This window comes from Lates calcarifer, linkage group LG21 (genome assembly GCF_001640805.2).
Source record: "Lates calcarifer isolate ASB-BC8 linkage group LG21, TLL_Latcal_v3, whole genome shotgun sequence".
In the NCBI taxonomy this organism is placed as follows: Eukaryota; Metazoa; Chordata; class Actinopteri; family Centropomidae; genus Lates; species Lates calcarifer.
In genome coordinates, this window is record NC_066853.1 from 19173056 (window position 1) to 19190213 (window position 17158).

At 41.5% G+C, this 17158-nt stretch overlaps 2 protein-coding genes across 2 annotated transcripts in view; both read left to right on the plus strand.

Annotated features, from left to right (window-relative positions):
* The window catches only part of fndc3a (fibronectin type III domain containing 3A), a 43824-nt gene extending 37179 nt beyond the window's left edge, over positions 1-6645 (plus strand). Inside the window, 5 exon segments of the mRNA XM_018665535.2 lie at positions 1368-1714; positions 2531-2743; positions 3120-3286; positions 4504-4628; positions 5877-6645. Coding sequence (XP_018521051.1) covers positions 1368-1714; positions 2531-2743; positions 3120-3286; positions 4504-4628; positions 5877-6200 — 1176 coding nt within the window. The 3' untranslated portion in view covers positions 6201-6645.
* A 4839-nt stretch (positions 6646-11484) lies between these two features.
* On the plus strand, positions 11485-15266 carry mlnr (motilin receptor). Its single transcript, XM_018665432.2, has 2 exons — positions 11485-12271; positions 14633-15266. The coding sequence occupies exons 1-2, from the start codon at positions 11485-11487 to the stop codon at positions 14938-14940; spliced, it is 1095 nt and encodes a 364-aa protein (XP_018520948.1). The 3' UTR covers positions 14941-15266.
* Positions 15267-17158: the final 1892 nt, after the last annotated feature.

Genomic DNA, 17158 nt, shown 5'->3' on the forward strand with positions numbered 1-17158 from the left:
TGAGTGCGATGCCCTTATAGGTTTGATTGGAATTTTTACTGGCAATGTCAGTATAAAATATGCAAATTCGATCCTCCTTTTCTCACCTTAGAGCTTTGATCAGCAGTGCTCAAGCAAAAATCTGCTTTTAAGTCCATCACAGAATCTGCCCCAGATAGATTTAGAAAGTGTAGAAAGGTTCTTAAAAGAAACTTAAATTTTGCTTTTTGAAAGTGCAGATCAGGGTATCTGCAATGTGTCTGCAATCAAAATGTGACTTGGTGGGAACAAAGGGGGGCATGACAACTGGGAACAGTCCTGCCTCAGTTGTTCTGTCTGTTGCGGCACCATTGGAAGTTGTGATCATAATTGTCCAAAAAACATTGCAATTACTGTAAATGACATCATACCATCAGGATGCAGCCGTGGTTTGGTTGATAATTATTATCAACTCAAACGAGTTTTAAGTCTCCAGGTTGTCGGGTTTCAGAGATTCCTTTTTGTGGGTTTAGGTGTTTGGCAGTGATTTGAAGAACAGCTGTTAACTGTGAATTGATTATTGACACAGTATCCCTCTCAGATCAGTGCAGGGTGTGGAGTCCAATTGAATTTGCTGAGCAGCTGCGTAGCAAAGGATTGTTATTTTTTAGGATTTGCTGTATTGGTGGACAGAGGTTTGATTCTGTGCACTTGCCTGTTTTGATGGCTATCCAATGCCTGCTACATTACCACTGTTTGTAGTCTGCAGTCGGTTCACTCATTACTTCGTCATGATGAGTGGACTGATACAGCAGCAGGTGTCTCTATTGTGCTGTTCCATTGAATGCATTTCTAGACTGTCACCAATGTAGTCAGTGTTTGTCTAATAGAAGAGACAGCGTCTGGCATTAAAACATTGGCTTTGTCCTTTGGGTCTGGTTCAGGCTGAAATTTCAGGCCATGCTGTTCTCTTGCAGCCTCTTTTGTGGCCCAACAGGGGAGGAAGGGAGGAACTCTGGCTGCTTATGGGTCCTCACACACATTTTTTTTTTTCACCATTGCCACTATTGGTCCACAATACAGACAGTTCTCATCTGGTTTAAGTGCTCAGACCATCCCTAAATATTACACTCTGGTCAGACTATAAAACCAGACTTTCATTATAATAGTAATTAAAAACCTAACCCACATTGTCCTAGTTTTTCAAATATGTAATTTTATTTGTTTTTCCATTCTTTAGGACTTGGCTAGAAAATGAAAAACCACATGTTGAAACCCTTACCAACTATGTTTACTTTGGAACTCCACCTTGTGGTCAAATGTGGGCGTTACACGTTTGTCCTCTCACGTCACAAGTGAGAGTTGACATCGACTTGATTTGCTGACTCTTGTGTCTCGCTGTTGTTCAGGCTGTGAATGTGGCCGGCGTGGGGCCCTTCAGCGAGGCGGTGTTGTGCCAGACGCCCTGCTCGGTGCCCGCAGCCGTCAGCAACATCTACGCGCTGAAGGAGTCTGAGCTGCAAAGGTACGAGACTCCAGTGGAAGCAGATGAGGATGAAGACGAGGAGGAGAACAGTTCCCGGCCTCCACCGCTCTACTCTCCATCCACCTGCCTGGGTATTTGCTGGGACCCCCCATGTGATCACGGCTCTGAGATCACTTCCTACCTGATTGACCTCGGAGAGCGCCAGCCCATCGTTATTGGTCCCGTCACCAAACACATCATCCAGAATCTGCAGCCTGACACCAGCTACAGGTTGGCGCTTCGTCATTGTAAATGCAAAGGGTTACGAAATGTTGCATTACATGCGTTACTACACAACACAGCACCTTGCGGACCTACCACTTTTTGAAAATTAGATCTCAGCACTCACAAGTTGATACAGGTCAATTTGTCCTGTCCATTTGTAAATCCAGAAAGCCTGGATTTCCAAATGGACAAGCAGCATTTTGGGTAACATCTAGTCATATTCAACACCAAAATTTTTTTTACAATGTCACAGCTAATATCATCTGATGACTTGTCTGTATTAGTTTTTCTTTTAGGATTGTCAAACAGGTATTTTTACATGAAACTCCAGTCATACAGAGTTAGAGAAAATAAAATCTCTCTCATTGATTCCTATTTTATGAAAGTCTTATTATTTATCTGAAATGTCATCTGCACAGAATGTATTTTACACTGGTTTAATTATGTGCTGTTTATTTTAGGCCCACACAGTACTGTAGCAGTTACATAGTGCAGTCTGGAAACTGTAGGACAGTGACATATTTTTCATTGTTTTGGCTCAACACATAATGAAACAAAGCCTTAGGCTGAATTAAAGTGCTGACTTTCAGCTTTTGTCCAGCTGAGGGTGTGCTCAGAACCAGATACAGAGCCAAAACATTCTTAAGTGTGTCACCATCAGAGTGGTCACAGACTGTACATTAACAGAGGCTGAACGTAAATATCTGTCAATGGGATAAAATACTGTTAGTGCCACTTTGGCAGTCACTGCAGTGCTTCCGCTCAGGTCAGCTCAGTCCTCGCAGCCCTCTGATGTTGACATCTCCCTTTCTTCTTCCTCAGGATCCGAATCCAAGCCCTGAACAGCCTGGGAGCAGGCCCCTTTAGTCACACCTTTAAGCTGAAGACGAAGCCCCTGCCCCCGCAGCCGCCCCGCCTGGAGTGCACTGCCTTCAGCCACCAGACCCTCAGGCTCAAGTGGGGCGATGGCCCAGCCAAAGCCGCCACCTCAGACGCCCTCCAGTATCAGCTGCAGATGGGGGACAAGAGCGGCAGGTCAGTGGCGCATTAGTCAGGCGAGAGGAAGTGACCTGACAAAAGATAAACTGATAAAGAGAGGAGACTGGTGTTTGAGCAAAAGCTTCAGATAAGCTGTATCAAGGAGGGTGGGGTACAGAGAAAGCAATGCGCTAGACGGAGTGCCTTATAAGGAGACAGGAACTGATGATCTGTTTTATGCCGCTGTATATTTCCTGACAGAGGAGTCACTTGTCTTGTTCTCTTTTTGTCATCTTTACCCTTTTGCTCATTAAATCTCTCTCTCTCTCTCTCTCTCTCTCTCTCTCTCTCTCTCTCTCTCCTCTCCTCTCCTCTCTCTCTCTCTCTCTCTCTCTCTCACTCTGTCTTTCTTTTCATGTTCCTGTCATTGCAGATTTCTATCCTTGTATAAAGGACCATGCCACACACACAAAGTCCAGAGGCTTAATGAGTCTACCTCTTATATGTTCCGCATCCAGGCCTTTAATGAGGCGGGCGAAGGGCCCTTCTCCAATGTTTACACGTTCACAACCCCACGCTCTCCTCCAGCCCCTGTGAAAGGTACAGTGGCAGCTCTCAGCTCTGCCTTTCTTGTCTCTTTATTTTTTTAAATTTCTTTTGATTTCTTTCTGTTCTTTCTCTCTCTTTCTCAGTCATTCGCTCACTTTACCCAATGTGGATCAGCTTTTATTATCTTTACAAACACTCACTGCTGACATACAGACAGCCAGTGTGCTCAGCTTTTAACCTCAGTCGACCCAAGTTTGACTCACATTTGATTAAGACCCAGGCAAGCAGAGATTCACTTGTCGGCTGTCATCATGAGTCGGGTTGCTCAGCACTGTGGTGTTTTCTCGACCAGCCTCTGCAAAAGCCTCTTTTGATCCTACATGTTGAAGTCAGTAATGAGGACGTGGGTTTTATTCTCAGTGCGCCACCTCTTTTGAAGCACGCTGTCATGTGCCAGTTTGTCAGTGTTACTCAACTCTTTGTTTGTCTCCCCACACAGTGAAGTGGACTCTCAACTATAAACTGTTTGAATTCAGACTAACCATTTGACATAAAGTGTAAGGCCTAATATCATAGTGTCACAAAGGATTAGAACCCCTCCCTGCTCCACGCTCCCGGCACTTTACCAGTTCAATACAACCACATATTTTTTATTGTTTTTGCTTAAAATGCCACCTACCTAAAGAAGAGCATGACTCATACTTATGGCACTCTGCTGATGGGGAAATGTTACATGTAGTTGTCTAGAATTCACTCTTAATTCAGCTGAGTCACTGCACATATCAAAGCAAGTTCTCTTGTATTAAAGCAAATGCATTCAGTAGCAGCCACCAAAGTTCAGATTCAAACAGAAAGTTGGAAGTTTGAATGTTAAAGAATTCAAGGCTACAATCATAGGTTGCAAATGAGGTTATTCTGAATTCTGTCCCTGAGTTTTTGTAGGTTTAGACCAAAGTAGTTTTTCACACGTCAGTGTGGTACTTCCCTTCAGTGAGGAGCATCACTAAATACGAGATTTACTCTCCTGTGTTTAGGATTATATGTTATTCTAACAAATGGGTAGAAGGCTAAGATGTCAGTACCACGTATACCATATAAAAATTTTCAGGCGGTGTCCGTAGAGCTGTTGGTGTTATTTGTATTTACACTTAATAATATTAATATTGATATTGAATAGCCAATATTTAGGATAATGCTTTCTACTCTTCACTGTACCTTTCATTACATCTGCTCTCTCTTCTCTCGCTCATGCAACCCTCACCCTCCAGCCCCTAAAGTGGAGCGTCTAGATGACAACTCCTGTGAAGTCACATGGGAGGTCCTGCCGCCCATGAAGGGGGACCCGATCACCTACACCTTGCAGTACATGATGGGAAACTCTGAGTTTAAACAGGTACTGATGTGTGAAGGTCTGGGTATTTTTCAGGTCTTCGTATTTTGTGTCCTTCACTTGTTACCTGCGACTGAGCCTCCATTCATCACAGTGGCTGATGCAGATCAGGATGCAGATGGATCTGGGTGGGGGGGGGGGGCCTTAATAATTTCAGCGTGGCATTGCAGCGTTCTGTATAAGTCAGCGCTGGCTTTAAATTGCCCATTATGCAAAGGTCATTGATCCATGTGGTATCCCAGGTGTCTAGCCCCTGCCAGCACATTCATCCCTCTCAGTGGCCTCCAGCTACGTTAACGTGGAATAATGGCTACCGCAGGCTTATGCTAATCCCACCACATCATACATGGCAATTGAATCAGGGAGTTGAAATATGTGGCTGCCATCCCGCATGAGTTTGTTTCCATCTTTATTGTCAGTCTCAGTGGCCTGGACTCAGTCTTTAAGAAAGGAGAATTATTCATTTTGCTTCAGTCTTTGGACCAACCAGGCCAGTTGATCAGCTGATGTATAACTGACAATTTGATAACTTTATACTTGCGCTAGTTTAACACCCAGTATAAAGTAAAAAACTGTTTGCACCCTCCTCCAGTAATCTTTGTCTTTTTCATTAGATTCCCAATTTACAAACAAGACAAGTTGTGAATGTGTTAATTTCATTTTTACACCTAATTTTATCATTTCAATGTAAAGTTATATAACTCAGCAAAGAGAATATCAAAAAAGTGTCACTCTAGCAACCAAACAGATCAGGTTCACAAGGCTCTCTAAGAACTCGTGGGTGTGTCAGCTGGGTAAACAGCAAAGGCAGATGGCTTCCCACTTCATCCAAGGTGACAAACAACATAATTCTAATAGATAAATCAGAAAATAGCTTGCAAATTAAATAGATAAAGCTAAAAGAGTAACATATACCTGTTTTTCCATTATCCCTGTCACAGAGATGATTGGTAACTTCATCCAATTTGTCAGAGGTAGCAACATGGGAAGGATTTGTTTGATACAAGCAAACCTAGTTTCACTAATATTGGTCACCAGGTTCACTATTTCAAGAAGATTCATTCAGCAGTTGAATTACTGTGTTTCCTTAGTCATATCACAAGCGTGGTGATGTGGATGGAAAGATGAAAAAGACAGAAATAATGGATTTGTGCAGTTAAAAAATATGTAGTATCTCACAAAAGACAAAAAATCTTATTAGATCTTATTTTTTAATCACACTTCTCCTCCCCTCCCCATCCTGTTTTGCAGGCCTACAAAGGCTCCGCCACATCCTTCCACGTACAGAACCTGCAGCCCAGCAGTGACTACCGTTTCCGGGTGTGCGCTATCAGGCACTGCCAGGACGCCCCAGAGCTGAGCGGTCCCTACAGCCCCACGGTGACCCTCTCCCCACAGCGGAACGAGGTGGCGGTGGGCGGCGGCGCGGCCGGCTCGGGGTCCAGGGCCGGCACGGAGTCCAGCCGAGCCAGACGAAGCCTGACGGACGAGCAGTGCGCTTTCCTCCTCCTCATGGTGTTCGCCGTCATCGCCATCCTCATCGCTTTTGTTATTCAGTACTTTGTCATTAAATGAGCAGTTTGCGCCACCCAGCTGCAGGATTATAGCTTTATTCTTTCCCCCCCTCTCTCTGTTGTTTTGTATTCTTCATTTTATACTTACTGTTTTCCGTTGTCAACAGAGTAATCGTGTTACTCCCATTAGGGTGTAAGGGGAGGAAGGGCTGGTGAGTGAGAGCTGAATATCAGTTATAAAGGATGTAACAACTTATTAGGCACCTGTGATACCTCCCTGACTCTCCTGCCTTTGTCACCTCGCCCCAGCTTTGTGGTGTCTGTTGTTCAGTTCAGATTTCTGTTCCATTATGATTAGGTTCTTGTGCATAAGGAATTCTGAAAGAGCAGGGATTTGGTTTATTTTGGGGAGAGGGTCAGGGGGAAGGGGCGCTTCGACTCATGTTGTTAATTACAGTATATATGTGTATGTATATATATATGTATGTGTGTGTGTGTGTGTGTGTGTGTGTATACACACACACACACACACACCACACACACACATATATATATATATATATATATATATATATATATATACATATACATATACATATACATATGTATGTGTGTATAGAAATAGTCATTATTTATATTTCCATTTATGTGTCCAGTATGAAACCGTTTTTGGTAGGTGTGCTCCAAAAATAGTATGTAGGTGTGTCATTAGCCTATGTGCTATTTGATCCTGGGACCTGGTGGGCCAGTGTTTGCACAGTGAGGTGTGTGTATATTGTATGTAGTTTGTGCCACCGAGGTACACGGCTGGGAGGGCTTCAGGGCCAGATGAAGGGACTTGAGCCCCTGCTGGAGTTTAAGGGGTCTGGTGAGAGAAGAAACAGAAATGAAAATCTTGCTCACATCATAGAACGTTCATATAGCACTTTCCAACCTTTTTGATGTTCAGAATGTTTAAGGATGCAAAAATGACTGGAGAAATGTTAGTATATTTTTGTACAGTGAAGACACAAGGACCTGTAAGTTTGAGGAAAAAAAAGCTCAGAATAAAGTTAGAAAACAAACAAAAACCAAACTAACAGTGAATTCTAATTATTTTTACTATCATATAGTTATACTGTAGCTTGTTTTTACAATCATGCAGCTGCTTTACTCCGAAATATTGTTGTTCAGCACAAAAAATGTATGCTTAACTGTATGTTTTGTTTTATTTTGTTTTGTTTTTTCCCCAGTAATTGATTTTGCACCTTAGTGAAAGAAAACCTTGACTAATTGCGTCTTGGGTCTTGTGATGCATTTTATAGAACACACTTTGAGATTGTGTTTTGGGTGTTTTAAAAGTTGTAGTACCACATAATGTGTCACTGAAACAGCTGATCTATCTCAGCAAAAAAACAAAAACAAAAAAATTATAATAATTAAAAAAAAAAAAAAAAAAAACAGAAAAAAAGTATGTACCAGTTGTTTCAGAGGCCTTAATTGGAGAGGAAAAAAATCTCGGGAGAATTTTCTTAATTTCTCTTAAGTTTTCAATGTTTTTCTTTTAGTGTTAGGAAACACTAAACTGTGTTTTATTTTCTTTTATTTTTGCAACATTTATTTGATGTTAGTAAACATACGTAATCGTGAGAGAAATGGAAAGTAGTTCTATGTATTATGATTTATTTTGATTTTTTTGTCAGGTCATACATGTGTGAAGTATATTTTTTTATAATATTGAAGTAATATAAGTTAATACTCTCCAGAGAAAATAATAAATCCTGAGTACTCATGAATCATGGAACGCAAATGGCAGATACAAAATATCATGTACTTCCTGTGAATCAATATTTGCCTTTTCTCTGTGTGTTAAGTATTCGTAACAGATTGCTAATGCTGAGTTTTCACTGGTAATCTGGCTGTAGGGTCTAGTGTTGTTTGGTTTTGGGCAGATAACTGCTGTTGCAACTGTAAAAATGAAATACAGGTACCTTGCAAAACGTCTTGGATAATTACATGATTTGGTCTTTGAGACATTCTGCAAATGTCTTCTCTTTGTCATTTAAAGAATTCAAATTCCTATTTTTGATAGCGATTGCAACGTGTGCCATTTTAACACCTCTTCACCCTGGGCTTACTACCTTTGGCTGGGGAGATTAACAAAATGCTACAAAAATGAGTAAAATATGCACAAAAATAGAGACCATTTTTATGTAATTTTAATGTTTGCAGTTACCTCATACACCGTACATTCCAAAATGAAAATTTGTTATACTATACATACTACCAGACATATCACTTTAAAATGTTCGTTATGGGAAAAATGTATAATCATAGGTATGTATCTAAAGTGTATCTGTATAGCCATGATATCTACAAAGGATCCATGCACAATAAAAGATTTATAATTCTTAATCATGTGTGAAGTTTGGTTTTATGTTTGTCTCCAGTTCCTGATATGTTAATAAACAGCTATGATGAACACCACAGCACACCACACCACAACTGTGTACAAGGTTAACTCGATATAGTTCGGTCACCTGTTCTATATCTGTGTGCAGGGCATGTTAAACAGCAGATATCCAGCCAATTTCTGTATGTGCTGCCCTGCATTGACTTTATTTGCTACACAACAGAATTCCAAAAGAAGTCTGGAAAGATTCCTTTATGTGGAAAGACGTATTTGCACTATATTCTTTTTTTTACTTGTTTGAGACAAATAAAGCTTTGAATCTTTTGAATTTGACAAAAATGTTACTTGGTCATTTCCAAGCCTTTGAAACTTTTGTACTGCAGTAAATTATCTTACATCTTAGTCTTGATGCATATACAGTTGAGTATGCTAAGACAAAGTCACATTAGCATTACATTTCATTTCGTTTTTATAGTGTGAAGTAAATTCAGTTTGACAAGTAATTAAAATCCTTGCTTCCAACAAAGGAACAAACAGTTGTGGGAAAAGACATGTAAAAGAAATCTAACAAAGGTAAAGTAAAAACAAAACCTATTATCAACGTGAATCAGATGAGCTCCACATTATGGACCCTCTGTACCAGTACATTAAGGTAAATGACAGGACTGAACCTGAGTTAGAGTTGACTGCTGTTTCTCCACTCAAAGAATGAGTTGTTACTGCTGTCATACTGTCATGTTAACTGATGGCCAAAATCAAAATAGAAACAGTTTCTGTTCTGTCACTGGGGCTACTTCTCTTTCCTTCCTTGTCTCCTTTTTCATTTTGTGTCTAAAGACAAGGAAACTTGTGCGCAAGCATCAAGAGGAAAAAAGATTTTGATGTTATTCTGTTGATATTTCTTCTGTGTGGTCTTCATTTGTTGTGACCTTAGAGTTGAATGCTGCTGCTGCTACACTTTGCTCTATTGTGTGTGAGGATATGTGTATGTGAGGGACACTGTTGAATGAAAACTACTGAGGTAAAACGTAAACGAGTTGCACAAGCACACCTAAGTGGTGTAAGCAAGCATGCCATGATTGATGAGGGTGAAAGTGGGCTTGCTTGTCTTGGTCACCAGTCTGTGTGTGGACATTGGCTCTTGCTGAGAGACAGTCTGGAAACCCTTTAAAAAAAAAAAAAGAAAAAAAAAGGTCAAACAAACTCTCCTAGTCCTGTTGCTTTGACAGGAGTAAACAATGACAGAGCAGGGACGTTCCCACTGCCCCTCTCAGGTCTGAGTGGTGCATCCGGCCATGGGTCAACCCAGAGTACACACACAAATACACCCTTATGTCAGCGTGACTCTTGTCACAAAGGTTCATTTAGATCTAATGGATACGATGGCTCTGAACCAACAGAGCACACCGCTGGTCATCCAGCAGGTCGTCCAGGGTTTGGTGACTAATGACACTTTGGACACAATACAGGAAAACCTGTAGATCAGGAACTGAAACTACGTCTTGTAGTTGTCAGGGAATGCCATCCTTTAAGAAATAAAGTGACAATTAAATTCACACACAGTTTTCCAGTTTTTATTTTGATCTGCAGAACCTGTAAGACACGTTCTCTCCTTCCAAAACATTAACTCAAACCTTTGAATTTGTGAATCAGAGGGATGTGAAGTTAAGAACATCATGCGCTAACTCATTAGAGGTCACACCAGACTAAAGCCTGTAATCTTACATCGAAAAACCAGGCTCTAAACCTCAACCAGGCACAAGAATTCACACAAAAATCTCTCAAATCAACAAATCCCCATTTATTCACTGTCTATGGATCACTGCCAGATTTTACACTCTGGATTTTAGTAGTATTTTGACCTTTTTAGGTCTTTGTGTCAGTTCCTAAAATGGCATTCCTCTCCAACCAGAATTGTTGAAGTTAGGTTTGTTATAACAAGCGTGATAGGTAACTTGAGGGTGAAGAGGGAGAGACGAGCTGGTGGGAGTGTGGAGTGATGAGGCCGAGCGCAGAGACAGATGGGGCTGGTGGGCAATTAAGCAAACACACAACTCATTTTTCAGTGACCACTTCCAGAAGGCTTAGCAAACACGCTGGGACTTCAGTGATCGATGCATTCATTAATGAAGTTATAGCCCTCCTTGTATGTATATGTCTTATGTATTTATGCTCAGTCCAGATTAGTATGATCCTCAATCTGCATTTATCCTCCCAGGGGAGCAGCAGCAGTGGAGGTGGGTGGGTTGGGGGCTTGTCCCTCAAATCTTATTCCCTTCATCTTATGCCTTTTACCATCATCCGTCCCGTCATCATTTGATTATGCAGATCACTTGGACGCGCACACACAGCAGCAGACAGCCTCCCCGATGCTCCTTGACTCCTTAGGGTGCTGTGGAGGAGGTGCTCCTTTCTTCGTCTCTCACTGGAGCTCGACTGGCTTGTTCAGCATCAGGGACCAGCTCTGCCACTTAGTGTGATTCCTCCTCCTGCTGCTGCTGCTGCTGCTGCTGCTACTACTACTCTCCGTCGACATACAACTAACACAAGAGAGACCAAGAAGAAGTTAAAAGGTTGAAAAATCCAGCTCAGTTTTAGAGGTAATGTCTCCAAGCAAAGATTTCTGTCTGCTTTTAGAATTGGAGTTAAAAGTTCATACCAGTGAGTTTGCATGCTGTAGCCCTTGTAATTACCTTTACTTTTTTGTTGATGTGTTTCACAGTTTAAAGTGGAAATAAATTAGCAGACACTTGAGTACTAATTAAGTGTATCTGTGTTAAAGTTTCCATTTTGCCACAAGGAAGCAATGCAATAACTTTAAATAGATACTGCTAACAGATGTTCATGAGTAATGTATACATCATTTGTAGTTAAGAAGATAAAACTCTTCCTTCAGCTACCTGTCGGGTCTTGATTTCACACTTTGCTGCAAGGGCACTGAGTGGAAGTTGGGATGCCTTGGGCCAGACCGCAGGTGGACCTTAATGCTGGTGGAGCACCAGAGGCCATTGACCACTACAGTTCAGATGACCACCACTACGAGGGCTCCCTCTTCCCCACCTCCACCCTCATCCCTGTCACTGTCATCTGCATCCTGATCTTCATTGTCGGGGTGACGGGCAACACCATGACCATCCTCATCATCCAGCACTTCAAAGACATGAAGACCACCACCAACCTCTACCTGTCCAGCATGGCGGTGTCTGACCTCATCATCTTCCTCTGCCTGCCCTTTGACCTCTACCGCCTGTGGAAGTACGTGCCCTGGCTGTTTGGGGAGGTGGTGTGCCGCCTCTATCACTATATCTTTGAGGGCTGCACCTCGGCCACCATCCTCCACATCACGGCTCTGAGCATCGAGCGCTACCTGGCCATCAGCTTCCCCTTAAGGAGCAAGGTGGTGGTGACCAGACGTAGGGTCCAGTACATCATCATCGCCCTGTGGGGTTTTGCCCTGGTTTCAGCAGCTCCCACGCTCTTCCTGGTCGGGGTGGAGTACGACAACGACACGCACCCGGACTACAACACGGGGCAGTGCAAGCACACCAGCTATGCCATCAGCTCCGGACAGCTGCACATCATGCTCTGGGTGTCCACCACTTACTTTTTCTGTCCAATGCTCTGTCTAATCTTCCTCTATGGCTCCATCGGATGCAAGCTGTGGAAAAGCAAAAATGACCTGCAAGGTCCCTGTGCCATGGCCCGGGAAAGGTCACACAGGCAGACAGTCAAGATACTGGGTGAGTGGATTTATTTAATTTCTGCAGACATGAAAGCTCACACCTATACTACTACAGCTGAGTGTCAGCCATCAGATAGTGTTTGGCCCTTTTTAGTTCAGTGTGAAAGTGTTACACTCTGTATATCAGAGAGCAGGTTTGTACGATCAAACAGCCAACTGTTACAGCACTGTGACTAAAAGTTTCACTTGTAATAAGCAAGTAAACTTGTACAAAATGATCATCGGTGATTATACACAAAAGTGCAGACATTTCACATTATCCAGAATTCCCACTTTCTAAAACTTTCCTCTCCTTCTCATTGCCAGAAAATAAAAAAAATAAAAAAACAAACAAACAAACAAAAAAAACAGTTAACTCTAATTCATTCATTGTAGGTAAAAAGCTTAAACCAGAAATCTTTTGCTTTACACTGTCAGTCTGTCTTTTATTATTGCTGAAGCAAACTAAATAAGTGATCACAAGCACTAGCTCAGCTGAGTGTGTGTTTGCTATAGCAAATTGAACTGTTGTTTTTACAGATATTTAGAGAACTGATTTGTACTCCATTTAAACCCCTTTTCAAGGTGGTCTGCTCAGCATAAAACTTCCAGCTCTCTGTATGTGCTTTCACTGGGCCATTGTGGTTCTTTTATCCTGCAAGTTTGAGGAAGGAAAAGCTGGTACCATGTGTGCTGTTATTGATGTCAGCTGCTTAATTATTCTGTTTTGTCTGAGACTAATCATGTCCTGCCACTGCACATACTGATTGGCTTAATTTGCAGCTCTGGCATACTGTGCAGGCAACTCTGTTTTACAGTATCTGTATTAACCAAATATTAATCATGATCCATCCACTAGGATATTAATGCTGTTCATTAGCTGAGCACACACTGTATCCTCATTTGTTGAAACCCCAAAATGGATTGTCATGAGAAGCCTCCATAAATCAACCTTAACAGAAATGTACAAGCTCCTGCAGTCAGTCAGTGATCACTGTTCCCATACAGCAAGACATGATCAACTCTGGAAAAAAAAAAAAAAAAAAACTGGCATCTGTTCTTTCTGAAAATCTACAATATGGGTCTTCAATTTATGGGTAACTGTTATTGACAATTCACTATTAACTGGGTTCATGAAGGCCAGATTTACCTCTCCTTTAATTATTAAATTGACATTTATTATCCTTTCAGAAATTATTGCTCCCCTCAGAAAAATTGATGGTAATTGTATCCTCAGGAGATTCTTGATCAATACCAGTGACTCAGTGATTACCTCACCCACCACTGAGATTTCTGGTTTTGCGAAAGATAAATAAAGCTTTGTTCTTTTTTGGATTTATCACATAGTTTCTGCTGCATTTATGTCCTAATTAGCTCGCTACTTGCCTGTATTGTGAAAATGTGACTGTGTTTTTGGGGCCAATTACAGGCCACCATCGCTTAAGGGAACAAGAGAGGTTGTGCACATGAGTGTGTGCATTTGTGTGTGGGCTTTAGGAGAGGCTCTTTTGATGTTGCTGTAATTGCTGCTGGTAATTAATAAATGTCAAGGGTTGACCATGGACCACGGATCATAGGCTACTTAAAGATCCTGAAAACCACCCATCTTAATCAGCTTCTTATAATATATGAACATAAACATAATATTAAGTGGCTAGAATAACACTGATTATTTCACATGTGAGATTAATGTATTTGTTTGTATTGATCCTCTCGGTGTTTTGAAGGAAACAGGCTCTGCTGCCAATCATAATTAAGCAATATTAGAAACAGAAACAGTGTCTGGTGACAGTTAAGAGATGCTGCTGTCAGTCAAATCTGATCAAACTGCTCCCACTCAGTATCAATGAAGCAGATTAGCTGAGAATGTTGTCGTTTATTTAGTTGCAAATACTTTGAGTCTGTTTACCCAAAGTACAAAAAAACATATTTTAGCATGTATGTCTGATGATTTCTAGCTATGCTATTCATCATCATTCATGTTATTCATCTCTAGTGTATCCAGATATCTATATTATATCTAATTGAAAGAATACACCTCCCAAGCTCATTAATTGATATTTCTTTTTTGTTTAATCTGTACAAAAAAGAGTAAAAACATCCATTTTTAGCTGTACATTGATGTCTGATGGCATTTAAAGGTGCTAGTGCACAGATTTGTTACCTTTGAATGGAGCCTAGCTGTTTCCCCTGTTTCCAGTCTTTATGCTAAGCTAAACTAGCCATCTACTTGCTGTAGTGTTATATTCACTGTACAGACATGGGAGCAGTATTACTGTTGGTGTTTACTAAACTCTTATTCTTATCTCTTGTTTCCCAAAATGTCTAACTATTCTTAAAATCAAAGGAATTTCCTCTTCCATCTTCTTTTCACTTTCAGTGGTGGTGGTGCTGGCCTTCATCATCTGCTGGCTCCCATACCACATCGGCAGGAACCTCTTTGCCCAGGTGGACGACTACGAAACGGCCATGCTGAGCCAGAACTTCAACATGGCCTCCATGGTGCTCTGCTACCTCAGCGCCTCCATCAACCCCGTCGTCTACAACCTCATGTCCCGGAAGTACAGGGCTGCGGCCAAACGCCTGTTCCTGCTGCACCAGCGGCCCAGACAGGCCCACCGCGGCCAGAGACAGCTCTGCGTGACGGACCACATCTCCACCCTGAATGAAAGCCTGACTGGAGTCTGAAGGTCGTTGACACGCCGAGCAGTGTTTTTGACAGACTTGTTTGACTTCATCACAGAGGGAGAGTTTTCAGGCTTCTTTAAAGTCCAGGAGTTGCACTTAAAGAGGAAACTTGTTCAAGATGTATAGGGGAGAACTGTCCAATGTTCTATTTTATCTTTGAGGGGAAATTCAGGGCTGAGAGCTACACTGCTCTTCAATGCAAAGTCTCTTTATTACCACTCAGTGGCATTTTTGTCCACAGAGGCTGGGTGAGGGTTCTCAAACATGTCAATTTTATGTCAAGAAAATATTAATTCATTGAATTCCAAGCAAAAAAAAAAAAAGAAAAAAGAAAAAAAGTTGTCATTTCCATTTCCCTATTTCAGTGTTAGCCGCCTCGTGCAAAAGTATTTACCTCTACATTGTGTGCTGCTGCATGTATTCCTTGCTTGGTGTCAGCACTTGTTGTGCACCATCTCAGTTCACAATTATCATCAATCCGCAGCACTGATTAGTAAGTGATCCCTCCTCATTAATGACAGATGACGTTTGCAACATCTGACTGTTCATTTGTAATGTTTAATTGTAGTCTCAGCTACACTCTTGTAAGATTGAATTTGTTTAATGTATGGTGAACAATTGTTATCATACTGTTTGTTGTTCTCATAAATCAAGAAAAACAAAACAAGTAAACCTATTAGCTGTGGGCCATTAGTCGTGCAGATTTGCAATTGGGTATTCCGGTGTGTGTGTCTGTGTGTGTGTGTGTGAGGATGTTTGCAGCGCTGCGTGCTATCTCTCCGGTGAATAGATGGAACATGACTCGATAAAAGCAGATTAGTATGAAAATGGGCCAGTTGTTGTCTGTGTGTGTGTTACAGAGGCCACCTGAGCCCTGAGGTTTTGGGGCTGCATACGTGCCGGCCATCACATGTAATCTGACACGGTTATTATATTACCTGGGCTCTGAGTTAGATTTACACCAGGAGACAACATCCCTGCATCTCCATATTCAAAGTAATGGCTGCTCTAAGTGCATTTCAAAGAGGTAAAAGATATTAGGTTGTCAGCAGCGGCAGAGGTTATTGCTTTTATTGCCTCCACTTGCATAATCTTGACACTATTGTACAATTCTTCTTTGATGTTGCATTTTGAATTGGAAATTGTGCACTTTTGTACCTCCAGCACCCTGGCAAGAAAGGTAACATCAGAGTTATGTATTTTTAACCTGAACAATGTCCCGATCCCGAAATAAACCCAGAGTTTTCCAGGTTCTGTCTGCCATACATCTTGTTCTTTAAAAGGAACTGTCATGATTTTGCCAGTGAATCATCGGGCCTTGGTTTGCACAAATACAAAGAGACAAAGTCACCCTGGGCTGACTCATCCTCATGACAGTTTCTTCGCCGAGCCATTCGTCTCTGCCAGAGGAGCTGAAGCAGTGGGTAAAAGCTTACATCTCGCAGACCATCCTGCCATCACCTGGGGAAAGATCAACAAACAGCACGACTCCTCTGTTGGTTATTTTCTTTACTGATAATGAAGAGAATGTCTGCGAGCGACTCGTCCAGAGCTGCCAACACCTCTTTCAGGACCTCTTCACACCACCTCGAACCATTCAGCATTAGAAATATACTGTTTGTTTTCTCTCTGCTTTTCAGGCCATGACTTCTACTAAATCAGCAAACCTTGAACATACTGCACACCTCTGCTGGGTGTGTAATATGAAGGCAGTGATTTATCTGAATTATAAAAAAGTATTCTGAATATAGATAAAATGTGGGGGCATATCTCCTGAGAGATTTAGCAGTTCATGAGGACTAAAACTAGTGAGCAAAAATATTCATTTCAGGAGATTATTCCACAGCATCTCTATTGGGTTATGGTAAGGTAAGTGATCAAATACTACAATGATATTTACTGTGTAATTAGAATTTAACTTCTCTCAAGGCTCTTAAAAATCAGTCCTGAGGTGTGTTATTAACTTCATGCACAAAAACTATTTAAACTGATTTGTGAGAGAACAGTTTGGCTGTGTCTGCATCATTGTAACATTTGGAAATAGTTTTATGATTGTTTTGCATTATATAAGAAATATACCAGCCCTCAGAGACAAAAGAACTTCATTTAATACTAAACCACAAACAAGACGGGGGCCAATGGAATGTCCTGGATTGGCGGAAACTGCATAGATTTACACATATATTTCTTAGTAATGTCATGCCTTTCTGCTTAGCAA